This window comes from Coregonus clupeaformis, chromosome 21 (genome assembly GCF_020615455.1).
Source record: "Coregonus clupeaformis isolate EN_2021a chromosome 21, ASM2061545v1, whole genome shotgun sequence".
NCBI classification, from domain to species: domain Eukaryota; kingdom Metazoa; phylum Chordata; class Actinopteri; order Salmoniformes; family Salmonidae; genus Coregonus; species Coregonus clupeaformis.
Window position 1 is genome coordinate 27984780 of NC_059212.1, and position 27825 is coordinate 28012604.

Consider the following 27825-nt stretch of genomic DNA (forward strand, 5'->3'; position numbering starts at 1 on the left):
GTATGTAGGGAACGGAGAAAGCAGAGATCTGATATTGGTGACATATTAGATTGTAGCTCCAATGGTTCGGCCTGGACAGTCAGGTTTGTGAGAAGACCTCTTCGAAATTAGGACGTCCGCAACAGAGTTCAGACGATTGACGTAAAGCTTGTCGTGCTCGTGAGTCTCTCATCGTTCGATGGTGGTGACTTTAGTTTGTAGCTCAAACGCTTCAGGTTTTACAGACGATTTTGTGGCAATTTTCTTGTCCGCATCCTCTCATGTGTAGAAAAAGACCGCTATTACAAGCCACATGTTATGGAGTAGGCGCAAGCTTTATATTGACGGAAAGAGGGGATTGAGCTGCAGCCACTACTAGAAACGGTAAGTCTCTAGCATAAACACAAGGGGAGCTATTCAGTATTCAAAATGACATCACCGTGTGACGCTAGGGAGTGGTTTTCCCCCTACCACCACTCACACCTGCCTTTTTCCCATCTTGCTTTACTCACACACATTCACACATCCCTCTTCTTTCTTTCTGCTCTTTCTCTCCCTCTGCTTTCTCTCTGCTGTCTCTTTCCATCTCCTTGTCTGTCCCAGTTCAATTTGCTATTTCGCTGACTCAGGTTCAGCTGATGCAGCCAGTGAGGAAGAGAGGCAGGCAGGCAGGCAGTCAGGAAGAGAGGCAGGCAGGCAGGCAGGCAGGAAGAGAGGCAGGCAGGCAGCCATTCAGGAAGAGAGGCAGGCAGGCAGGAAGAGAGGCAGGCAGGCAGGCAGGCAGCCAGTCAGGAAGAGAGGCAGGCAGGCAGGAAGAGAGGCAGGCAGGAAGACAGGCAGGGCTGTGGGCCCAGTTTATCAGAGAGACGGGGGCTGAGACAGAGAGAGCAGCTGTGATGGAGAGAGGCTGAGACAGAGTGGCTGTATACTGTAGTGTAGGAAAAGGAAACCCCCTAGCCACAGAGCAGAACAGGCAGTGATGTCAGAGCTGCAGGGCCTCCTTCTATTAGTGTTACTATCTACTCCATATGAGCCTGTGTGGGTTTATTCCTCTACCCACACACTGTCTGAGAGCGAGAGCAGGCGACACATGACCACGCAGTGTGTGAACAGTGGGATAATATCACTGTGTTTTTCTAACCTAAATATGCACTCTTGATAGTCGTAAAACACCAGAGCAAAGACTGGGGGTTTCACAGTATCCCTTACATGTTGATATATGATGTTTGTACAGTACTGTATTTTGCATTATGATAATTGATTGGATTTATGAAAACTCTGACTATAAACACGTGCTCAATGTACAATATGAAAAATTCTCTCTTCTTTCTGTCCCTCTCGCTCTCTCTTTTTCTCTCGCTCTCGCTTTCTCTCCCTCTCTCCTTGTCTCTCTTCCCTCTCCAGGATGCAGGGAGCCAGCAGATAGGCTTTCTGCTGGGGAGCTGTGGGGTGACGGTTGCCTTGACGAGCGACGCCTGCCATAAAGGCCTTCCTAAGAGTCCCACGGGGGAAATTCCACAGTTCAAAGGTCAGTGACAGTGTCAATGTGTGTAGCAAATCACCGTATGATGTGCTCCTGTCATATGCTGTCATATGTGAGATGGTCAGATGGTTTTCATGAGATGCTACACCCATAAAAATAGAATTCCAATATGGAATTATATTTATATGGCTACAGCAGAATGAGGTTCTGTAGTACCAGCATGGATTGAAATTAAACACTGATATCAAACAGGTTTTTAGTTTCACCCGGGCTTCAGTGATTTTATTGCTCCCCTCCGAAACAAATGGATAGACTTATTGGAATGGAAGGAAAGGCAGGGAGGCAGCAGAGTAATGGGATTGAATAGGATGGGAGGTTTGCTGTAGTAGACAGCAGATCCTGACATAGTGCATATAGAATGTCCCACTGCGTAGAGAACAGAGCAGTCAGACAGGGAAAGTGAGAGAGATGGATGAGGAGAGGAGGGAGAGAGAGAGGGAGAGATAAAAAGAGAGGGGGACACAGGGGGAGTAAGAGAGTGAGAACCAGAGGGAACAGAGAGAGAGGAATATAGGGTAGTGAGTGAGATGAGAAGGAAGGATAGAGGGAGGAGGGCGAGAGGGCTCAGTGTGATTAATGCCTTGTGCCTTGTCTTCAGTAATGGCTGTATAAATAGCAATATGATGCCAGACAGCGGATTTAAAGCTATTCTTTTAGCATAGATTGAGAACCTGAGTCAGGGCTGAGTAGAGGGCTGGCTGTGGAAACCCCATATACAGTACTGGGGCCAGACCCAGGCTGCATCCCAAATGGCACCCTATGGGCCCTGGTCAAAAGTAGTGCCCCCTGTAGGGAATAGGGTGTCATTTGGAACGCAGACCCAGCCTCATTAGGGATGAGTGGTCATTGATCGCGTCAGGGTAATCACATCACATTAAATGGCAGATTCTGACTGGCTCTCTAATGCCTTGACTTCCTTTATGGTTGTCTTTACTTTTCTCTTGGTCCTAATAATTATCTTTAATTATTCTGTCTCTCTTTCTATCTCTCTATCTCCAACCAGGCTGGCCAAAGCTGCTGTGGTTTGTGACTGAATCCAAGCACTTATCCAAACCTCCCAGAGACTGGTTCCCCCATATCAAGGACGCAAATAACGAGACAGCCTATATCGAGGTAACCCACAGCTTTATGTCTTTGAATAATGTAAATGTACAGTGCATTAGGAAAGTATTCAGACCACTTGACTTTTTCCACATTTTGTTACGTTTTTTTGTGCCTTTTACTCCCATTGATTTAGACTGTTATTCTCCTGGGTCTGTTAAATAAGTGTCTCACTCTTGACAGTCAGAGTGATTGGATAGACTGCAGTCTCCATTGATTTGATGCATCATTCATAATGAAGAAAACAGGTGTTGCTGTTATTGCTTTAACTAAAGCTACAGTAGATCTCCCTCAATTTCCTAAAAATCCTATTCAACATTCATTTCTGCTATGCTATGCTGTGTGCAAAGCTCTCATAGGGAAATCTAGACCAATTGCAAATGGCACTTGTTTGGTGTGATAATTTCAGGCCTTCTAATTGCAGATCAATATGCTTCATGGGGTTTGATTACAATTGTCTTTCTGGTGATTGGATATTCATTTGCTGCTTCTGTATGAGAGACCAAATGCGTTTCCCAAATGACACCCTATTCCCTATGTAGTGCACTACTTTTGAACAGGTTCCTAGTCAAACGTGGTGTACTATAAATGGAATAGGGTGCTATTTGGGATGTGGCCCAAGACCAGTCAATTCAGTAATCTAATGTGATTTGTCTTAATTTACTTAGTCTTTTTTTTATGCAGGAGGTAATTCAACCAGAGGTGTAGATATTCTATGCTCATTGTGAAGTGATTGAAAAGATCATAATGATATAAGAGGGAAGAAAATAATTGGGAACATCGTCAGATCAGACGGCAGAGATTGGTTGTGTCCCAAATGGCATCTTATTCACTATATAGTGCACTACTTTTGACCAGGTTCAGTAAAATAGGGTGCTGTGTGGGGACAGGTCCATTTTGTTTGTTCCAGTCGAGACAGAATCCAAAATGGCGGTAGTAAATAGTGACCATTTTTTGTACTTTTGGCTCATGCAAGGTACTTTCCTACACAGTCCCCACATTTTTATAGTACTCTCTTCATTCAAACTGACATTTACAATAAATATTTACAGCAATGGCTTAGAAGAAATCACCTTGTCACATCTGCAAAGGAAAATATCTCCAGAAATATTTTGCTCTAGTCCTAATCTTTTAGACAAATGGTTGTTTTCGTAGTCATGCATCGCTAACTAGACATATGGCTGAGCAGATATCTGGACATGTAATGCATCACTCCTCTCAACGTAATACTACCTTGATAGTCTGTAAGATATATAGAGCATGATAGATTCTGTTTTAATGACTTAGCCTAATGACTGACTAACTTTTAATATTTTTGTTCCTTCTCCCTGTCTCTTAGTGCAGATAAAAATCAATGGTGTAATCCATCTAAATGTTGAGAGCTGTTCTCCCCATTTAGTTTGGTTGAGATGAAATATACCATGAATAATGAATGTGTGATTCATTCCTGAGTGTCGGTTACGTTCCAAATGGCACCCTATTCCCTATATAGTGCGCTACCTTTGACCAGGGCCCATCAGCCCTCAGACAGATATGAGAATGCTCTCTCTCTGTGCTCAGTCAGTGGATGATAGACAGTAGTCTGTATAGTGTTTATGTTGTGTCCCATTGATCCAGGCTAGCGCTGTGGTCGTTGATCAGACTGACTGGAGAAGACTGGCCTAGACAGCATCAAGGCTTTATTTGAGGAAATATTGTCATTGCCCTTCCTAGATCTACTACTATGTGTGTCTACTTTAGGACTGGGATGGGTCTGAGAGACAGGACATTACCGCACGATTGTTACAGACAGAATGAGTTTCGAAGCATAAAAATAGCACTTACTGTACACCTGGAGGTGTGTAAAAAGTAGTGAAAACAAATGAATATGGACATTAAATGCAAAGTGGCATTATGGATATTCTCAGTACTAGTGACTGATAATTAATCAGATATTTAACAGTAGTGTGTTTTTGTCAGCTTACAAGCAGTGTTTGAAATGGACAGTGGTTTGTCTGTACAGTAATAAGCAGGTGCCATCTAACAACATGATTGTACAGTGGTGGATATAATAATGATGGGCTGTGTTGCGGCTTTGTGATTGTGACAGTAATGTGATACACAACAGCCTGACTCCTCCTCTCTCTCTGTCTCTCTCTTTTTCTCTTTCTCTCTTGCGCTCTCCTTCTTTCTCTCTCTCTTTCTCTCTCGCTCTTCTTCTTTCTCTCTCTGTCTCTCTCTCTTCCCTTTCTCCTCTTCTCGACAGTATAAGACGTGTAAGGACGGCAGTGTGCTGGGAGTGACTGTGATGAGGATAGCTCTGCTGACTCACTGTCAGGCCCTCACCCAATCCTGTGGATACACAGAAGGTGGGTCTATGCACCCCTCTCCTAAAATACATTCTACAGAAGTCATAATACTTAGACTCTTTAAATATAATTTTTTCAATTCTCCATCCTACAGGAGACATGCATTAGAGATATCATTTTTCATTACAATTGGGTTCTCTTTCTCTTATCTTTCACTTGTCTGGGCATTGTGCTTTTCACAGTCATTGTTCTAAACCCCATCTCTCCCAGTAATCTTGTATTGTGTACATATAATCTAATGTGTCATGTTTCATGGTTACTGTTTGATGCCAGTGTTGTGGGATTAAACTATCTTGTTCTCTGTGTTATGTCTCCTCTCCCTGTCTCTCTCTCTCTCCCTGTCTCTTCTGCAGCTGAGACCATAGTGAATGTATTAGACTTTAAGAAGGACGTGGGGCTGTGGCATGGCATTCTCACTGTGAGGACCAACCAGCTGGGCTTTCAATGGGGTTCACACACAGACACAGAGACACACAAACACACGTCTGCCCGGAGCTTAGAGGACTCGTTAAAGATCATTATGTTCTCACTATGTTTTCTCTGAGCACTGTCTTGGAATGGGAATTATATTATCATAGAGGCTTTTTACCACTGTTGCTAAATTAGTTCTCCCAAATCCAATTAAAACGAACAGTGAATATATTCTAATGTGTAGCCACAGGGAGTTTTGTCTCCATTGTGTTAGTCCAATATTAAGGCTGAGGCCCAAATGGCACCCTATTTCCTATATAGTGCCCTACTTTTGACGAGGGTCCATAGGGCTCTGGTCAAAGGTAATGTACTATAAAGGGAATACGGTGCCATTTGAGACGCGTACAGTAAATTATCAGTGTTTTAACCAACCAGATCTCAGATCAGTTTTCTCATTAGCCTAGAAAAAGCCTCATCATTACCCGTCTTGATTGAGTCTAAAGGCCCGCACAGACTGAACGATTTTAGCAGTCTTATGCCATGATTTTTCTGTCCGGGACAAAAATGTCCACGTCATGGGCAAATTCTTAGGTCGTAAAAGATTGTCGGACGTCTTGGCTAGTTCAGTGTGACAGGGTCTAGATCTGCCGATTAAGTACCACTACGTGTGGTCGTAGGCTCCGACAAAGTTCTGGCAGTGTCAGAAATGTTGAGCCTTTATTGTGTAGTGTGGCTGGTGTTACGAGCGGATCCCAGTGACTGACCAATAGGAACACGTCCAGCATTGAGTATGCACACAATAACGTGATTATTGTGAATAGTCAGATTAATATAATAGTTTGATTTAAACGTTTACATGCTTATGCAAGAAGAATGATTTCCCTAATAATCTTGTTTACATGACACATCTGAAATCAGGCTACCTAATGGGATTTTGATAAATGCACAAAAATGCCAAATCAAAATAAACGTTCTACCACAGCGACCATGTTATTTTCATATTGGATTCTGAGTTCGGACATATAAAGTTTTTATGTGAAAACTATTTCTAAGATGCATGTTTTTCCAAACTCACTTCACTCGTGCATTAGCATAGAAGGAGGCTTGCGCTGCTGGTGCTGGCACAGATCAAATAGACTGCTGCAGTTGACGATTCGTACAGTATGTCAGCTGACATAGCCTCGCGAGCCAATCGCAGAATGTTGCGACAGAACTGAATCAAATTACAATACGGCCAGGTTGATATCAAGATTTTAATTTGGTAACATTGCACAGTGTGACATGTAATAATCATAGACTGAATCCAACGTACAGTGTGGGAAGGCTTTAAGTCTAACATTTAACTGTGGTTCTGATTGAGTCTTGACTTGCATATCATAACGGCTCTGACTGTGTCTCTCCTGTTGCAGAGTGTGATGAACATGATGCATGTTATCAGTATACCCTACTCACTGATGAAGGTCAACCCACTGTCCTGGATCCAGAAAGTGTGCCAATACAAAGGTCTGGATTTACCACCTCTCCATTCACATGACTTCTGTTGATAACTATAGATATGTCTATTTGACATTTGATACTGTATACCTTTTAGTTGATTATGTATGCTTCATTTACAGGGCTTTTGTATAATACGTATGATTTGATATACAGTTCAAACTGTATGGTGACTGTTGGCATTTTGCCTTCACAGATTGAATATTTTGGCTGTGATCCCCATGGGAACTGTCCCTAATCCTTGATATGGTCTGGTCCCTCCCACAGCAAAGGTGGCGTGTGTGAAGTCCCGAGACATGCACTGGGCCTTGGTGGCCCACAGGGACCAGAGGGACATCAACCTGAGCTCACTACGCATGCTGGTGGTGGCCGATGGAGCCAACCCCTGTAAGACCACACTACCGTAGTACTGTATCACATTTTTACATTTAAATTTTAGTCATTTAGCAGACGCTCTTATCCTGAGCGACTTACAGTTAGTGAGTGCATACATTTTTCATACTCTCTCTATCTCTACCTCACTCTCTCTATCAATTCAAGTCAAATGATTTTATTGGCATGGGAAACATATGTTTACCTCATAGATATGGGAGTTTATTGGATTTGTTTTCAGGTTCTTTGTAGGTCTGTGTAATCTGAGGAAAAGCTGTGTCTCTAATATGGTCATAGATTTGGCAGGAGGTTAGGAAGTGCAGCTCGGTTTCCACCTCATTTTTTGGGCAGTGGGCACATAGTCTGTCCTCTTGAGAGCCAGGTCTGCCTATGGCGGACTCTCTCGATAGCAAGGCCAGTCTGGACTGTACATAGTCAAAGCTTTTCTTAATTTTGGGTCACAGTGGTCAGGTATTCTGCTACTGTGTATTCTCTGTTTAGGGCCAAATAACATTCCAGTTTGCTCAGTTGTTTGGTTGATTCTGTCCAATGTGTCAAGTAATTATCTTTTTGTTTTCTCATGATTTGGTTGGGTATAATTGTGTTGCTGTCCTGGGGCTCTGTGGGGTCTGTTTGTGTTTGTGAACGGAATCCCAGTACCAGCTGGCTGAGGCGACTCTCCTCCAGGTTCTTCTCTCTGTAGGTGAGGGCTTTGTTATGGAAGGTTTGAGAATCAATTCCTTTTAGGTGGTTGTAGAATTTAATTGCTTTTTTCTGGATTTTTATCATTAGCGGGAATCGTCCAAATTCTGCTCGCTATGCATTATTTGATGTTTTATGTTGTACACAGAGGATGTTTTTGCAGAATTCTGCATGCAGAGTTTCAATTTGGTGTTTGTCCCATTTTGTGAATTATTGGTTGGTGAGTGGACCCCAGACCTCACAACCATAGAGGGCAATGGGTTCTATAACTGATACAAGTATTTTTTGCCAGATCCTAATTGGGATGTCAAATGTTATGTTCCCTTTGATGTCTTAGAAGGCCCTTCTTGCCTTGTCTCTCAGATCGTTCACAGCTTTGTGGAAGTTACCTGTGGTGCTGATGTTTAGGCCTAGGTAGGTATAGTTTTTTGTGTGTTCTAGGGCAACAATGTGGAATTTTTATTTGTGGCCCTGCCAACTGGACATTTTTTGGAATGATTTGTGTCTTACTGAGATTATCTGTCAGGGCCCAAGTCTGACAGAATCTCTGCAAAATATCTAGGTGCTGCTGTGTGCCCTCCTTGGTTGGGGACAGAAGCACCAGTTCATCTGAAAACAGTAAACCGTTGACTTCAGAGTGTATTAGGGTGAGGCCGGGTGCTTTAGACTGTTCTAGAGCCCTTGCCAATTCGTTGATAGAAATGTTGAAGAGGGTGGGGCTCAAGCTACATCCCTGTCGCACCCCCTGGCCCTGAGGAAATAAATCTGTGTTTTTTGCCAATTTTAACCGCACACTTGTTGTTTGTGTACATGGATTTTATAATGTTGTATGTTTTCCCCCCACCACTGCTTTCCATCAATTTGTATAGTAGACCTTCATGCCAAATTGAGTCAACCTTTTTTTAATCAACAAAGCATGACAATACTTTGCTTTTGTTTTGTTTGTTTGTCAATACGAGTGTTCAGGGTGAATACATGGTCTGTCGTATGGTGTCGTGACGTACTTTAATGTATTGACTATTATTTATCGAATCAACTAACTATGTTTAATTGTCACTCAATTAAATTAATCATGTAACAATTTCCTCATTAGGAATTTGGGGCACCATGGAAGAAGTTGTTTAACGAGTTACCATCTCCCGAATTAAACTCTTAGAAGATATATATGTTATATATATCGATAAGTCACTTATTAAATAATTACCTCTTATCAGTCTCGTTCTGAACGTCGCATAATCCTGCAAGAACCCTAACCTTATTGATGAATCAGCAATACACAAATTGGCTTAATTATTTATTTACTAACTAACTAAATAATAACACAGAATACAAACACACACACACATAGGTTATTGATTACTAATGTAATACAATGAAAACAGGTCCCTAGTGGACTGGACTAACAATCGCATGAATGCTTGGAAGGGAGAGACAGAGATTCAAACTATCCTTGTTACTTTGGAAACTACGCTCACGGTAATCATAATACTTAGCACCCTAACCATCACTCATTTGGATAAGAAATACAATGTATATATTTACGCGTAGCTGTCCTCGATAGTTGAGTTGATGATGTAGGACTCTGGTTTGCCCATCAGAGATCCCAATGTCCTTGGTAGAGTTTCTGGTCGTAGTGGTGGTTAGAATGGATACTTCAGCGTACCCTGTAGTTCGTAGATTTGATCTGTTAGAATAGCTACTCAGATGTATCAATGGTTGTCGGAGAGGGATTGTCCTTCCCAACTCGTGTCTTTAGTGAAAGTTCTCTAGACGACTATACATGCCAGCTGCAGACTGAGATGATAAGGTCTAGTGCATTCTCTTCTTCTTCACCTCGTGTAGAGGTTGATAGTTTCAGAGTTTTTCCATTTCAAGCGTATGGACTATCAATCAATCAATTCCTGTGTTCATAAAAATGACCACGGGGGAGAGAGAGAGAGAGATCTGTAGACTGTTGCTTCTCTGTATTCTGATATTGGGCTTCTCACGTGGGACCATCACATGAGTCATGACAACGGTAATTTGGTAAAAAGCCAATTTGACATTTGCTCAGGACATTGTTTTCACAGAATAAATGTAGGAGTCTGCTGTTAATGATAATGCAGAGGATTTGGGTCGGATTTGTCTCCTCTTTTGTGGATTAGTGTGATCATTCCTTGGTTCCAAGTATTGGGGAAGATGCCAGAGCTGAAGATGATGTTAGAGTTTAAGTATATCCAATTGGATTTGGGGTCTGTATATTTTATAATTTCATTCAGGATACCATCAACACATCATGCCTTTTTGGGTTGAAGGGTTTGTATTTTGTCCTGTAGTTCATTCAATGTAATTGGAGAATCCAGTGGGTTCTGGTAGTCTTTAATAGCTGATTCTAATATGTTTTAGTAATCATGTATATGTTTTTGCTGTTCTTTGTTATAGGGCCAAACAGATCGGAGAAGTGGTTGATCCATCTCCGATTTGGATAGATAGCTCTTCGGGTTTGTTTAGTGTTTTCCAATTTTCCCAGAAGTGGTTAGATTCTATGGATTCTTCAATTACGTTGAGTCAATTTCTGATGTGCTGTTCTTTCTTTTTCCTTAGTGTATTTCTGTACTGTTTTAATGTTTCACCATAGTGAAGGATCAGGTTTTCTGAGTCTGTGTTTTTGGTTGGATAGGTTCGTCAATTTCTTTCTTAGGTTTTCTTTGTCATTGTTGTAAAAAAAAAAAAAAGAACATTCATTCCACTGTTCCGACCAGCAAAATAAAGTTCTGAACTGGTTCAATCCCCCAAAAAGTAACAGTTTATATCGTTCCTTTCTGTTCCTTTTTTAACCTTTTAATCAACAGTTTTGTACATTTTAGCTCATTAAATGACATCACCTATCAGTGCGGTTAGAGCAGGCAAGCTATTTGTTTACATGCGTGATGGACAGACAAGTGTAGCCTATGGCGCAAGATGCAACTGACATTTTGCGGGTGGAGAGAGAACGAGAGAGGGTTGAGGAGGAGGCTTGAAGCGCTGGGCATGTTGTTATGACATGCATTATCTGAATTAGGTCCACAGAATTGTACCTAGAAGGAGCGGCTTCTATGGAGGAACTTTGAATGTCCTTTGAGCTAGCTAGCTAACAAGCTTGTGTGTGCAGAGCAGCACCAGAATTAAAAACACGTCTTACCTTTTTGTAGTTAATAAATCCAACGTGAAATGTAATAACTAGGCCTATAGTATCCTTAACTAGCATTGAAAAAGTTAATCCATTCTTCTCTAGCTAATTAAAAAATCTCTCTCACTGTCTTATTGTGGTAGCAGAATTTAGGGTGAGCTGTTGTAACTTTTCAAGGGATATGTTCGGTGTTGGACTGTGATGTTATGCCTTTCATAGACTCCTGGTATGCCTGCACCCTAACACAAGGCCATTGTGCTCTGGAACTGTTGCTTGTATAAAATAACAATGTAACCATTTACTCTTGGAGTTCTTTCCTGTGAAATCAGAGGTACAGTGCATTCGGAAAGTATTCAGACCCCTTGACTTTTTTTCTACATTTTGTTACGTTACAGCCTTATTCTAAAATTGATTAAATAGTTTTTTTCTCCCTCAACAATCTACACACAAAACCCCATAATGACAAAGCAAAAACAGGTTTTTAGATTTGAAAAAACTGAAATATGACATTTACATAAGTATTCAGACCATTTACTCAGTACTTTGTTGAAGCACCTTTGACAGTAATTACAGCCTCAAGTCTTCTTGGGTATGATTATTCTCTGCAGATCCTCTCAAGCTCTGTCAGGTTGGATGGGGAGCGTCACTGCACAGCTATTTTCAGGTCTCTCCAGAGATGTTCGATCGGGTTCAAAATGATCATTGATGCTCTTCTCCCCCCAGTCTGATTTAGTGCCTGGTCTTGTCCACTCTGTTCTAATGAGTCCTATGCTGCTTAGTGGGCATTGTAGAGGGAAACAGAAGACACATACACTACATGACCATACACTACATGCTCGTCGAACATCTCATTCCAAAATCATTAATATGGAGTTGGTCCCCCCTTTGCTGCTATAAGAACATCCACTCTTCTGGGAAGGCTTTCCATTAGATGTTGGAACATTGCTGCGGGGACTTGCTTCCTTTCAGCTACGAGCATTAGTTAGATGGGCACTGATGTTGGGCGATTAGGCCTGGCTCGCAGTTGGCGTTCCAATTCATCCCAAAGGTGTTCGATGGGGTTGAGGTCAGGGCTCTGTGCAGGCCAGTCAAGTTCTTCTCAACAAACCATTTATGTATGGACCTCGCTTTGTGCACAGGGGCATTGTCATGCTAAAACAGGAAAGGGCCTTCCTCAAACTGTTGCCACAAAGTTGGAAGCACAGAATTGTCTAGAATGTCATTGTATGCTGTAGCGTTAAGATTTCCCTTCACTGGAACTAAGGGGCCTAGCCCGCACCATGAAAAACAGCCCCAGGCCATTATTCCTCCTCCACCAACTTTACAGTTGGCACTATGCATTCGGGCAAGTAGCGTTCTCCTGGCATCCGCCAAACCCTCATCACTCCAGAGAACGCGTTTCCACTGCTCCAGAGTCCAATGGCGGTGAGCTTTACACCACTCCAGCCAATGCTTGGCATTACGCATGGTGATCTTAGGCTTATGTGCGGCTACTCGGCCATGGAAACCCATTTTATGAAGCTCCCGACGAACAGTTATTGTGCTGACGTTGCTTCCAGAGGCAGTTTGGAACTTGGTAGTGAGTGTTGCAACCAAGGACAGGCGATTTTTACGCGCTTCAGGACTTGGCGGCCCCGTTCTGTGAGCTTGTGTGACCTACCACTTCGTGGCTGAGCCGTTGTTACTCCTAGACGTTTCCACTTCACAATAACAGCTCTTACAGTCGACCAGGGCAGCTCTAGCAGGGCAGAAATGTGACAAACTGACTTGTTGGAAAGGTGGCATCCTATGACTGTGCCACGTTGAAAGTCACTGAGCTCTTCAGCAAGGCCATTCTACTGCCAATGTTTGTCTATGGAGATTGCATGGCTGTTGATTTTATACACCTCTCAGCAACGGATGTGGCTGAAATGGCGGAATCCACTCATTTGAAGGGTTGTCCACATACTTTTGTATATATGGTGAGTTTCTCTCACGACCCCATTTCAAATCAGGAGACCCCACATGTTGTCGCAACCCCTAGGGAAGTAGGCTATGAATTTGCTGTGATCTGATAGGGGTGTCAGCGGGCTGACTGAATGCTCTGAGAGACTTTGGGTTGAGGTCGGTGATAAAGTAGTCTACAGTACTACTGCCAAGAGATGAGCTGTAGGTGTACCTACCGTAGGAGTCCCCTCGAAGCCTATCATTTGACTATGTACAGACCCAGCGTGTGACAGAGCTGCAGGAGTTGTGACCCGTTTTTGTTGGTTGTTTTGTCGTAGTTGTGCCTAGGGGGGCATATTGGGGAGGGAAAGCTGTCACCTTCAGGTAGGTGTTTATCCCCTGTGTGCTGAGGATGTCAGGTTCTTGTCCAGTTCTGGCGTTTAGGTTGCACAGACTAGTACATGTCCCTGGGTCTGGAAATGATTGATCTCCCCCTCTAGGATGGAGAAGCTGTCTTCATTAAAGTATGGGGATTCTAGTGGGGGGAAATAGGTAGCACACAGGAGGAAAGTTTTCTCTGTTGAGATTATTTCCTTATTTATTTCCAAATGTTCCTGTTTGTTCTCTTCCCTATTTCACACCTGGTAGTTTGGTGGATGGGACTACCAGCTCTATGTAACCTAGAGGGCAACCAGTGGGTCCGTCTCCTCTATACCATGTTTCTTGTAGGATGACAATGTCTGTATTTCCAATTTCTTTGGTGAAGTCTGGGTTCCTGCTCTTTAGTCCAAAGGCAGATGACCTCAGACCTTGTATATACCAGGATGAGATGGTAAAAGCTTTGTGATCCATAGTGTCTAGTGTTGGTATTTGTGTGGTTTAGGCTTGGACCATCTCTCGTTCTCTCTCTCTCTCTCTCTCTCTCTCTCTCGTTCTCTCTCGCTCTCATTCTCTTTCTACCAGTCTATCACCACAGAAAAAACACTGCTCAACAGAGTTTTCTATTCACACCACACCAGGCCATGAACTTTGAAATCACCATTGTGTTGTGCATGAGTCATGGCACCTGTTGACAGTAGGTCAAAATAGAAGCCTAGAGTTACACCATCCATTAGAGCTAACTAGTACTATACACTACCCAGGAGAGTCTTATATTAGTCCTATACCTTGTTCCATAGAGATCCTATAATTCACTAGTGGACATTGGCATCCTAGCAACATGACAAACAATCTGCCACCTTGGTCAGGGAAACTTTTATTCTAGATATGGTAAAATATTGTACAAAACTATAGGATCTCTATACCTTGTACAGTAACCTATTCTGTGGCAGCCTATGTTCATGATGCAGGTCTCATAGAATGTCGCTTTGTCATCTAGGCTAAGTAATCGTATAACTTTGGTTGTGATTCCAACTAGAGGGGAAATGCATTTAATGGCTTAGTGAAGTATACTGTAGCCAAGATATAATTGACCAAGCAGCTGTCATGGAACAACACAGTAAGCTACCACTGGTGCTGTAAAAACACTCACTACCACAGCTATATTACATTACATTACTATAGCTAGTGGTACCTATGGAGAGGATAACGGTTAAGTAATGTTGTTCATTTCCAATACTAGCCCTATAAATATGAATCTAAAGAATATAATTGAAAGGAACAAATGAGTAGGAATGGTTTAGCGGCAGTGAGATCTGGTAACGGAGGGCAGTACAATCCGGTTACATCATTTGATAATGAACAGTATGCTTGCTCAGCAGCTGAGCTCAGCCTGACAGGGTTACGGTGGGGCAGACAAGCAGTGCAAGCAGGGAGAAAATCAACTGTGCCACAGCAATTAACCTGCTGTAACGGTTATCCACATAATCAAACAATGCTGACATGTTAGATTGGTATGATGTATTTTATTGGAGTTTTCCTCCCCTCGCACAGGAGCAAAATCTATTGCTTCCAACATACTCAAAATGTCTGATTGTTCTTCAACATTGACTCTTAACGTAAGGTACACATCTCTTTCTCTGTCCATCTTCCTCTCTCTTATCCCTCTCTCTCTGTCTCGCTCTCTCTCTGTCTCGCTCTCTCTCTGTCTTGCTCTCTCCCTCTTTATTTCTCTCTCTCTCTCTCAGGGTCCATCTCATCGTGTGATGCATTCCTCAATGTCTTCCAGAGTAAGGGGCTGAAGCCTGAGGTTATCTGTCCCTGTGCCAGCTCTCCAGAGGCCCTCACTGTAGCCATCAGGAGGTACACACACACACACACACACACACACACTCGTTAGTATGAACTTTTATACAAAACTCTTAAGTTTACTGTCCTGTGGGTTATGGCGGTTATAGCTGTCCCCCCCCCCGCCCTGTTATATATTGTAGCTCAACTTCAAATAGCCCCTGCTTACAGCAACGAAGGCAAGTTTAATTAACTTTTTTCCTGTAATTTGAAATTGAACTCCCTGCCCTTGATTATGACACTGTAAAAGCTCACTGTGTACGCCACATGCAACATTTATAAATGGCAATTTGCCATTACGGATACTGTGGCAATTACATAATTGTATACCCAGAAAACACTGCTTCAAACTCACAAATCTAATAAACAGCCTGCCAATAAAAACCCAATTGCCATTTCTACTCTGTTGCCCACGCACGCACACACACACAGCACCATTAATGAAAGCACCCCCATGATGGCATTGTCCTGGTATTTTACAGCCCTCCGTTGCCCCATGGGCGTCGAGCTCCCGCTTCCACTCAGGCAGCAGCCCCATCCCTAGCCCTCATGATGCTGCCACCGCCATGCTTCACTGTGGGGATGGTGTTCTCGTGGTGATGAGAGGTGTTGGGTTTGCGCCAGACAGCGTTTTCCTTGATGGCCAACATGCTCAATTTTAGTCTCATCTGACCAGAGTACCTTCTTCCATATGTTTGGGGAGTCTCCCACATGCCTTTTGGCGAACACCAAACGTGTTTGCTTATTTTTTTCTTTAAGCAATTACTTTTTTCTGGCCACTCTTCCGTAAAGCCAAGCTCTGTGGAGTGTATGGCTTAAAGTGGTCCTATGGACAGATACTCCAATCTCCGCTGTGGAGCTTCGCAGCTCCTTCAGGGTTATCGTTGGTCTCTTTGTTGCCTCTGATTAATGCCCTCCTTGCCTGGTCTGAGAGTTTTGGTGGGTGGCCCTCTCTTGGCAGGTTTGTTGTGGTGCCATATTCTTTCCATTTTTTAATAATGGATTTAATGGTGCTCCATGGGATGATCATTATAACCCAACCCTGATCTGTACTTCTCCACAACTTTGTCCCTGACCTGTTTGGAGAGCTCCTTGGTCTTCATGGTGCCGCTTGCTTGTTGGTGCCCCTTGCTTAGTGGTGTTGCAGACTGGGGCCTTTCAGAACAGGTGTATATATACTGAGATCATGTGACACTTAGATTGCACACAGGTTGACTTTATTTAACTAATTCTGTGACTTCTGAAGGTAATTGGTTGCACCAGATCTTATTTAGGGGCTTCATAGCAAAGGGGGTGAATACATATGCACGCACCACTTTTCCATTCTAATTTTTTTTCACTTCACCAATTTGGACTATTTTGTGTATGTCCATTACATAAAATCCAAATAAAAATCAATTTAAATTACAGGTTGTAATGCAACAAAATAGGAAAAACGCCAAGGGGGATGAATACTTTTGCAAGGCACTGTACCTCTGTGTGTTTTGTCTTACCTACCTCTGTTGTTGGCTTTCTAACTCCACACCCCCAGGTGGTGTGTGTGTGTGTGTGTGTTTGCTGCTGATGTCACCCCTCACCCATCCTGTACCTCCCTTTAATGTTCCAACCCCTAAGGCATGCAGCCCAAACAAAACACTAGCCTGCACTTTCAGTGTTACTTTCTATTACTTGCATGCAACCCTCAACCCCCTGACAAAAATGACCTTCTAGACCCTAGACTTAAAGTTAATCCCCTAGGGTAGTTGTATGGACAGTGCATAATACATAACAATTCAAAATAGTGACAAATAATTGATGTTGTAGCCTATATCTTTCTTAATTTTTTGAAACAAGTTATTTTTTTCATTTCACTTCACCAATTTGGACTATTTTGTATATGTCCATTATATGAAATCCAAAGGTTGTAATGCAACAAAATAGGAAAAACGCCAAGGGGGATGAATACTTTTGCAAGGCACTGTATGTACAGTACCAGCCAAAAGTTTGGACACACCTACTCATGAAAGGGATTTTCTTTCTTTTTGCTATTTTCTACATTGTAGAATAATAGTGAAGACATCAAAACTATGAAATAACTCATATGGAATCATGTAGTAACCAAAAAAGTGTTAAACATATCAAAATATATTTTAGATTTGAGATTCTTCAAATAGCCACCCTTTGCCTTTATGACAGCTTTGCACACTCTTGGCATTCTCTCAACCAGCTTCACCTGGAATGCTTTTCCAACAGTCTTGAAGGAGTTCCCACATATGCTGAGCACTTGTTGGCTGCTTTTCCTTCACTCTGTGGTCCGACTCATCCCAAACCATCTGAATTGGGTTGAGGTTGGGGGATTGTGGAGGCCAGGTCATCTGATGCAGCACTCCATCACTCTCCTTCTTGGTAAAGTAGCCCTTACACAGCCTGGAGGTGTGTTGGGTCATTGTCCTGTTGAAAAACAAATGACAGTCCCACTAAGCCCAAACCAGATGGGATGGCGTATCGCTGCAGAATGCTGTGGTAGCAATGCTGGTTAAGTGTGCCTTGAATTCTAAATAAATCACTGACAGTGTCACCAGCAAAGCATCCCCACACCATAACACCTCCTCCTCCATGCTTTACGGTGGGAACTACACATGCAGAGATCATCCGTTCACCCACACCGCGTCTCACAAAGACACAGCGGTTGGAACCAAAAATCTCCAATTTGGACTCCAGACCAAAGGACACATTTCCACCGGTCTAATGTCCATTGCTCGTGTTTCTTGGCCCAAGCAGGTCTCTTCTTCTTATTGGTGTCCTTTAGTGGGTGGTTTCTTTGCAGCAATTCGACCATGAAGGCCTGATTCACACAGTCCCCTCTGAACAGTTGATGTTGAGATGTGTCTGTTACTTGAACTCTGTGAAGCATTTATTTGGGCTGCAATTTCTGAGGCTGGTAACTCTAATGAACTTATCCTCTGCAGCAGAGGTAACTCTGGGTCTTCCATTCCTGTGGCGGTCCTCATGAGAGCCAGTTTCATCATAGCGCTTGATGATTTTTGCAACTGCACTTGAAGAAACTTTCAAAATTCTTGAAATGTTCCGTATTGACTGACCCTTCGTCTTAAAGTAATGATGGACTATCGTTTCTCTTTGCTTATTTGAGCTGTTCTTGCCATAATATGGACTTGGTATTTTACCAATAGGGCTATCTTCTATATACCCCCCTACCTTGTCACAACACAACTGATTGGCTCAAACGCATTAATTCCACAAATTAACTTTTTAAGAAAGCACACCTGTTAATTGAAATGCATTCCAGGTGACTACCTCATGAAGCTGGTTGAGAGAATGCCAAGAGTGTGCAAAGCTGTCATCAAGGTTACTACATGATTCCATATGTGTTATTTCATAGTTTTGATGTCTTCACTATTATTCTACAATGTAAAAAATAAACCTAGAATGAGTAGGTGTGTCCAAACTTTTGACTGGTAGTGTATGTATTCTATGTGCATGTCTACTGGGGTGAATGGGATATGCATTTATTATGTTGGTCATGAAGTAAATGGACAATAAAGTAATCGTGTTGTTAATAGGCCCACAGATGACAGTAACCAGCCCCCAGGAAGAGGAGTGCTGTCCATGCCGGGTCTGAGTCACGGGGTCATCCGGGTGGACTCTGAGGAGAAGCTGTCTGTTCTCACCTTGCAAGACGTCGGCACCGTCATGCCAGGAGGTAAACACTAGGGTTGCAATTCCAGTAACTTTCCCAAAATTTCCAGGTTTCCAGAAATCCTGGTTGGAAGATTCCCGGCATCAGAATGGAATAAGAAGGAAGTCAGGTAACCTGCAACTGGTATTTCTGGAACACCTGGGAATTTGGAAAAGGTTACTGGAGATTGTGTAACCCTACTACAAACACAGCTTTATGTCTGCTTTATGCCCCTAACAAGGATAGAAAGCAGCATAACAAACATCATTTACCAGACACACACACATTACTTGATGTATGACTGAATTATCCAAAAAAGATTGCTTTGATATCCATATTTTGAGATGAAGCAGAAGTTGTTCATTATCCAGATAACGTCATATGATAATGAGAGTGGAATCTTTTTTCCATGTGAAATCCTGGCATTACTCACCGACGCCTCATAACTGACCAACACGAACACGCATAAAGAAGTTATATTGACCCTGAAATAAAAATATAAAAAGCGTAATCGGAGCATTCCTCAACGGAGAGTTCAACCTACTTTACTAAGGAGTGTGTTTTTGTGATTTGGCTCAGTGGGAGGGTTGGAGAGGGTAACTCAAATGGCACCCTATTCCCTACATAGTGCCCTACTTTTGACCAGAGCACTATGGGAATTATATAAGGTGTTTGGGATGCAGCAAGACCGAGGTAGAAGTGGGGGTTGTGTGATGTGTTTCTAGAGTCCAGAGGGCCCCAACCTCCCCAGCATGTGGTGCCAAGATGAGTGCCTGGCTGCCTGATACAGAGTCCATAAAGGACCTTTACACCCACACAAAGGCCCTGCAGCCGTGACCCAGGGCCGTGGGCTTCCATACCACCTCCCTATCCCTTAACCTGTCTCCTTCCAGCACCAGATAAGGGTCACCCTAACCTCATTTCCTCACCTGCTCTCTGTTAGGGGCTTCCTGGGAGTGTGTTGATCCTGGGTCCTGAGGACCCAACACCTTTTTATTGTCCTCCACCTCTGACCACACCAGGGATGCGTCCCAAATGGAATCCTGTTCCTTATATAGTGCACGCACTACTTTTGACCAGAGCCCTACGGGTACTGGTCAAAAGTAGTGCACTAAATAGGGAATATGGTGCCATTTGGGACACAGACCAGAAGAGTGCACCCTCAGTTTTCCCCCTCAGCTATATGCTGCAGAGTAATGCAGTGACTATATAATGAAGTGCACTTGGCTTAATCAGGACCAGGGAGGTAGCTGGGCCAGGCTTCACTGCTCTAAACCCCGCTCTCTCTCGCTTGCTGCTGTTGACTAATAAACCCTTGGCCTCAATGTCTCTCCCTCTTTTTTTCCCTCCACTCTCCTCCTCTTTTTGTTTTCTTGCAGCTCTCATGTGTGTAGTGAAACCAGATGGGGTTCCGCAGTTATGCAAAACAGATGAGATCGGGGAGCTGTGTGTGTGTTCTATCGCCACGGGAACGTCGTACTACGGTCTCTCAGGCATGACCAAGAACACCTTTGAGGTAAGGCCTAACAGCGTGGTGTTATGTGCTGAGCTACCCCTGGGTCCTGGCTAGGGACGGTTAGGACGCCTGGGGATTGGCTTTAACAACTGCTGTTGTTCAATAGTTTTAAAAACATATTCCACATTCCTCAAGTGCTCTATTCAATCCATTAGTGGAGAGAGAGTAATTTAATGGAATTGCACCCTAATGTGATGCGTTTATTCATTCATTTGTTTTATTTATCCATTGGGCTAATTTAATCATCACTTTCTCTACCTGAATTTCAGGGATTGCATGTGATGCTTGTGTGTGTATTGCAGGTTGTTAGGAGAGTGATAAACAAAGGTGTGTGTCTGTACTCTAGGTGTTCCCCATGAACAGTGTTGGGGCTCCCATCAGTGAGTACCCCTTCACCAGGACAGGCTTGCTGGGCTTCGTGGGTCCTGGGGGACTGTGCTTCATCGCTGGCAAGATGGACGGCCTCATGGTGGTGGGGGGAAGGAGGCACAATGCTGACGACATCGTGGCTACAGCCCTGGCTGTGGAGCCCATGAAGTTTGTCTACAGGGGGAGGTGGCTGCTAATCCATCAGTTGTGGATAGGAGTTTTTCTTCATGTGAACTTACCAGGAAAACCTCTGGGCCCTATTTAAAGGCTATATTTCTTGGTCAAGTCATGTGGACTGGAAAAGCTCCTGACACTACTTAAATAAGAAATGATGACTTAATGAAGAAATTATGGTGATCGTAGCTGATTGATTGTGTCTGTGTTTATGCAGTGTTGGTAACAGTATTGGTCTCCTGTTTCTATGTGCTCCAGGATAGCTGTGTGCTAATGCAAACAGTATTGGTCTCATTCTATATGTAATACTATGGTTGGTCTGCCATCTCTCTGTTCTCCAGGATAGCAGTGTTCTCCATCTCTGTGTTACATGATGAGAGGATCGTGGTGGTGGCAGAGCAGAGACCTGACTCTACAGAGGAGGACAGCTTTCAGTGGATGAGCAGAGTGCTGCAGGTGCACACGCACGCGCACACACACACACACACACACACACACACACAGTATACACACCAGTAGACTGAGCCCTGTACTGTAATAACCCAGCTCTCTGGGCTACTATCCATAACTGAAGAGACTGTGGTTTCACTGTTAAAGCTGTTTCCAGCTGTGTGATTGCAGTCAAAACAAATAAGATAAAATGTTCTCTTCCTCTTTATCCGATTACACATGGCCTTGGTGTCTTTACGACTGTAGCCATATTCCACTTAAGTCAAACGTTCACTTAGTCATGCATTGATGTCAATAGGAGACCAGGTGAGAATTTGACTTAATTGGAAGTTAGGATTTGCTCCTTAGCCATCCATACCTAACATATCTCAAACAGTGAGAATCAGTGTTCCTCCACGTACAGGCAATATGGCATGTCTTTACTACTGTAGCCATATCTAATGCAGTATAATAGTGCACTACTTTTGACCAGAGTCCTTTGGGACACACATCACCCTAATCCCTGTACCCTTCCCTCCCCATACAGGCCATAGATGGGATCCACCAGGTGGGGGTGTACTGTCTGGCCCTGGTCCCCTCCAACACACTTCCTAAAACCCCTCTGGGGGGCATCCACCTGTCAGAGACCAAGCAGCTGTTCCTGGAGGGCTCCCTGCACCCCTGCAACGTCCTCATGTGTCCCCATACCTGTGTCACCAACCTGCCCAAGCCCCGGCAGAAACAACCGGGTCAGACACTATGTTACACCATAGGACACCATCCTGAGTGGGTCTGCCTGGGGGATTGATAGTTCATTTGTTTAACTGAAATCCTTAGTTTACATGGTGATTGAGATATCTACGGCCATTTAATTAATCTTCTTCATATGTCTTGATTCTGTTGGATGAGGTGTAGAACTAAGATTATGCCGATTCAGGACTGTACAGGGATTGTTTTGTAATCTGGTCCGGTGACTATTGTAACATGTCCCGTCTGATCCAACACATCCCATCCCATAGCGCAACGGTCACCTCTCCATTAGTTCTAGGACTGTGTTCCCCCTAGATAGATTTACAACACAGGTTTCACTGGCCATTTTGTCTGAAAGGCGCTATGTCAGAGTAGAATCCATCCAGTCAATTGACCCATCCATTCGGTTGCCTTCGCCTCTGAACACAAGGTCAATCTCAGCCCACCCTGTCACTGTAAATCTCTGGGAATTAGGGAGAATTCACTGCACACACAATGTGAGCTAGTATATATCACTGTAGATCACAGCCAGGGATATAGACTCCACATGTTTGTATCAGTGTGTCACTCTGTATGTGCGTTGTCTCATCTATATCTCTCTGTCCACAGAGATTGGGCCTGCCTCTGTGATGGTGGGGAACCTGGTGTCGGGGAAGAGGATTGCCCAGGCTAGCGGCAGGGACCTGGGCCAGATGGAAGACAATGATCAGGCAAGGAAGGTGTGTGTGCTGTGCTGCTGTCTGAGGGCTTGGTTTTCATCAACACCCTCACCTACATCAGCATGCTCATTAAACCATGGACTGTGGGCCTCCAGCTGAATATTAGCTGTGTCCCAAATGCCACCCTATTCCATACATAGTGCACCAAATGCCACCCTATTCCATACATAGTGCACTACTTTTGACCAGAGCCTTATGGGCCCTAGTGCACTATATAGAGAATAGCGTGCCATTTGTGATGTAGCGTGAATCAGTTGAATATGGCACACTCTTCATGTTTAAGTTGACCGTCTACCATCATTTGATCCCCTCATACCTGACACTATAGTTGTACTGTAGTTCAGCCATTGTTCATCTATAGTCTCCCCAAGTCATCTGAATTATTTATCCAACATCCTCTGTTTTTATAGTATTCTACATCTCTATCATATATCTAAGTATTTATATGGATGGAGCAGACCATATACAATTCTGCTATCATGCCTTGCACAATACAGAAAAAAAAGACCACCGCCCCGTGGTCCAGTTAGATGTATTGTTAGAGATCTACTCTGATTTTGACTCAAGTGTCAACGCTAAAAATATCCTGGGATCGGTAGACTGTTGTTGTTACAGAACTAAATGGAACAAAGCTTTTAAAAGCATCGTTGAGACAACATTAGAATATTTAGTATGCACAGTAAGACATTTCAATGGTATTTTCCAGTTCATAGACAGACGTCTAAGAGGCTCTCTGTCTCAGAGATACCTAATAATAGGGTTTGTAACTGTACCGTGGACTGCGTCCCAAATGGATTTTTCCCTATGTAGTGCACTATTTCCCTATGTATTCCCTATTGACCCTGGTTAAAAGTAGTGCACTAATATAGGGAATAGGGATCCATTGGGACACAGTGCGGTGTGTTCGCGCTAGACTGAAGTAGGGACTGTAGAGTGCCTACCCAGCGTAGCTCTAGGTATTGACACTAGGTCTCAGGTTTCCCTGTCTCCATTGCTTCCTCTCTGTTTCCACTGAGCGTTGGAACTATCCCTTCATCAACATTTTCTTTATATTAAGTAGGAAGCTTAAACCAGTCAAACTAACAGATTGATGTAGTGTTGGCTTCTCTAAGCCCTTACTTCATATCTGGGTAATGGATAGCAGATCATACTGGTTGGTATACTGAGTGTTGGGGAAGGATTGTAGTGTTGGGGAAGGATTGTAGTGTTGGGGAAGGATTGTAGTGTTGGGGAAGGATTGTTGTGTTGATGAAGGATTGTAGTCTTGGTTAGTTTGGTTTGATTAGCTTTTCCTTGAAATATCAAACTGTACATCTCCCTCAGGGCTTTAGGACTACCCTGGCAAATGGCACCCTATTCCCTACAGTGCACTACTTTTGACCAGGGCCCATAGGGCTCTGGTCTAAAGTAGTGCACTACATAGGGAATAGGGTGCCATTTGGGACGAAGCCCCTGTCAGTACAGAGGTGTAATATCAGAGGGGGTGTATGTGATTTGACTGATTCTAGATTTGATAGCACTTTATTTTCCTTTTACAGTGGCAGAGGTGTGGAAAGTAATTATTAAGAAAGGAATGTGTGGTGCCTGGCTTGTGGCACTGAGCAACGGTGAGCGTAGCCGTAGCGTAGCGGAGACAGAATTGATTTCCCCTTTCTCTCATGCTGAAGAATCTCATCAATCACCCTGTTAGGCAGCCGCTTGGGCAGTACGACCTCTAATGTAAAGTGACAAGGCAGACGACAGCAACAACACAACACACAGTCAGATTTCTTCTGTTTTACTTTCCCTCTGGAAGACAGGACACATTGGCTGAATTTCAAATGGCACCCTATTCCCTATATAGTGCACTACTTTTGACCAGGGCCCGTAGTGCTTTGGTTAAAAGTAGGGCTCTATATAGGGAATAGGGTGTCATTTGGAACGCAAACATTGTTTGTGGTGTGGTTTGGATTCCTCTGACTCAGACTCTTCATGTTCTTTTCCATTTGATTTAATCCCCCTAGCAACCATCAGTCTGTATCCCTTCCTCTGCTCCTTTGTTCTGTTCAGCATGCCAACCAGACCATAATAATCACTGCTGCTTTGCTTCCCTCTCATTATCACCTTAACGCACCGAAATGGTCTGGCTGTCTCCATGCTCATTCATCTGAAAATCAGGCCCTCTGTGTGAATGGGTTTTTCTGATTCTTCGTAGCTCTATTTCCTTAATAGTCAATGTTGTGATTTTAAACCTGTGCTCGATTATCTTGCCATGTCTAACCCAATCAATGAATTTGCGTCAGGAAATGGTTGCTGCTCTAGCATGTTTAAAAATTTATGCAACACTGGTTTGATATTTTTCTTTCTAGCATAACTAATACTTGTGTTTAAGTTCATGTTACTGTTGCTGAAATGTACACCACTCACCACCTAGTTGGTCACATAACAGTAAAGACTGATATCCACTTTGATAATGACAACTGATACTTTTCAGCTAAATCTCTTCTACACAAGCTCTGGAATCACAGATGCTTAACAAACAGATGAAGCTCTCTCTTCTCTGTGCTGATTTTAATCCAGCCCTGGAATCTGAGTCACAGACAGACACTGACTGGCTGGGCTGATTTAAAGACAATGGGTCTTTGTGCTGCTCTGTACTGACCAGGCAGGCACAGGCTTTACTAGAGCACTCTGGGGGAGTCTCAGAGGAGAGGGTGGGCCATCACCGTTCAATACAGACCTCTGTCATTCATATCTGCCGGTCTCTCTACTGGCTGTCACAGCTCTGACAATACTGGGCTTGCATCCCAAATGGCACCCTATTCCCTATGTAGTGCACTACTTTTGACCAAGGCCCATAGGGCTCTGGTCAAAAGTAGTGCACTATATAGGGAATATGGTGCCTTTTGGGACATAGCCTGGGCCTCTCTCCCACTGATCTAGCCTAATCTACGGTAGTGGGACGGTTTCCTGTGAACAGAAAGGAAACAGAATACATTGGTTTTACTGAATTATCCACAGGGCTTATGGCAAGTGGCTGAATGATGTTTTCATCAGGAAACGGTGTTTATATTTTGCCAATGTTGTAGTGGCGTTGGCAAACTCGACTAAGTTCCTGTCTTAATGTTTGTTTGAGTGCAGAGAGAAGGAAGGAGTCACTTAGTTTTAGGCAGCCCCTGACTTGGTGTGTGTCCCAAATGGCACCCTATTCCCTATGTAGTGCACTACTTTTGACCAAACCCCCCATGGGCCCTGGTCAAAAGCAGTGCCCTACACAGGGAATAGGGTCCCATTTGGGAAACAGCCATGGCTTCACAGGGAATAGTATGTTCTGTGTGTCTGTTGGAAACAGGGCTTCCTATGGAATTAGACAGGAAATATCAAATGACTGTGTTTCAACAGGACAACATCTGTCCCTACTTAATGGCAAGAGCCTTAGTGTAAAACTAAGCACTTTCAGCAGCTGTAATTTTCACAGCATTTTTCAAAAACTAGACAGGCTAAAGTGGCGGTTGGTGGTGGGTGGATTTTCCTGGGGTGTTCAGAGCAGCGAAGTAAGTAATGGTGTAAGTCCCAAATGGCACTCTATTCCCTATATAATGCATTACAAAAGTAGTGCACTATAAAGGTCATAGGGTGCCATTTTGGAACACACATCTAGCATTCAGAGCAGCGTAGAAGATCACAGAGAACATAACTTAGTATCTGTAGCAGTTGGACCCGGTGGATTAAAACAGTGCATACTGAATCTCTAATTCATCACTATAAGAGCAGGCCTGAAGACAGGCAATATTACACTACAGACCCCTAACTTTCATGCTCTGCGCCTATAACAGAACCAACCTCCAAAAGGCATGAATTACACTCCACTCTTTACTCCTCCACTGCCCCCACGACTGAAACCTTGAAAAATTCATAAGCTGAGACACGCTTGGCCCCTTCTCTTATTTCTCACTCTTTTCTATCTGCACCACCGATATGGAGCTCATCTCCCTCTCTCTCTCTCGCTCTCTCTCAGCAACTGAACCAGTGCCCTCAGTATTTCATTTTGAAATGTTATGAGAGCAGGTCATTGTGCTAAAATAATGATATATTTGATTAAGAACTCAGCATGTCACCTTCTAATATGAAGCTCTGACTTGACCAGCTGGTACACTACATGACCAAAAGTATGTGGACACCTGCTCGTCGAACATCTCATTCCAAAATCATGGGCATTAATATGGAGTTGGTCCCCCCCTTTGTTGCTATAACAGCCTCCACTCTGGTCCTCTGTAGCTCAATTGGTAGAGCATGGCGCTTGTAACGCCAGGGTAGTGGGTTCGATCCCTGGGACCACCCATACGTAAAAATTTATGCGCACATGACTGTAAGTCGCTTTGGATAAAAGCGTCTGCTAAATGGCATATTATTATTATATTATTCTGGGAAGGCTTTCCACTAGATGTTGGAACATTGCTGCGGGGACTTGCTTCCATTCAGCCACGAGCATTAGTGAGGTCGGGCACTGAAGTTGGCCGATTAGGCCTGACTCGCAGTCGGCGTTCCAATTCATCCCAAAGGTGTTCATTGGGGCTGAGGTCAGGGCTCTGTGCAGGCCAGTCAAGTTCTTCCACACCGATCTCGACAAACCATTTCTGTATGGACCTCGCTTTGTGCACGGGGGCATTGTCATGCTGAAACAGGAAAGGACCTTCTCCAAACTGTTGCCACAAAGTTGGAAGCACTGAATCATCTAGAATGTCATTGTATGCTGTAGCGTTAATATTTCCCTTCACTGGAACTAAGGGGCCAAGCCCGCACCATGAAAAACAGCCCCAGACCATTATTCCTCCTCCACCAAACTTTATAGTTTGCACTATGCATTTGGGCAGGTAGCGTTCTCCTGGCACCCGCCAAACCCAGATTCGTCCATTGGACTGCCAGATGGTGAAGCGGGATTCATCACTCCAGAGAACGCGTT

General features: G+C 43.6%; 1 protein-coding gene across 9 annotated transcripts in view; it reads left to right on the forward strand.

Moving 5' to 3' along the window:
• Window positions 1-27825, forward strand: part of LOC121535173 (disco-interacting protein 2 homolog C) — a 243602-nt gene that overhangs the window by 198392 nt on the left and 17385 nt on the right. For 8 of the 9 annotated variants that reach the window (XM_045206282.1, XM_045206286.1, XM_045206287.1 and 5 more), the window contains 13 exons: window positions 1384-1507; window positions 2526-2635; window positions 4869-4971; window positions 5325-5389; window positions 6792-6885; window positions 7144-7263; window positions 15151-15265; window positions 18811-18950; window positions 20306-20442; window positions 20789-20997; window positions 21327-21441; window positions 21962-22163; window positions 22774-22883. In XM_045206282.1, the coding sequence (XP_045062217.1) occupies window positions 1384-1507; window positions 2526-2635; window positions 4869-4971; window positions 5325-5389; window positions 6792-6885; window positions 7144-7263; window positions 15151-15265; window positions 18811-18950; window positions 20306-20442; window positions 20789-20997; window positions 21327-21441; window positions 21962-22163; window positions 22774-22883 (1644 nt within the window). The remainder of the gene's footprint in view (window positions 1-1383; window positions 1508-2525; window positions 2636-4868; window positions 4972-5324; window positions 5390-6791; window positions 6886-7143; window positions 7264-15150; window positions 15266-18810; window positions 18951-20305; window positions 20443-20788; window positions 20998-21326; window positions 21442-21961; window positions 22164-22773; window positions 22884-27825) is intronic. The other variant, XM_045206283.1, reaches the window with a different exon arrangement.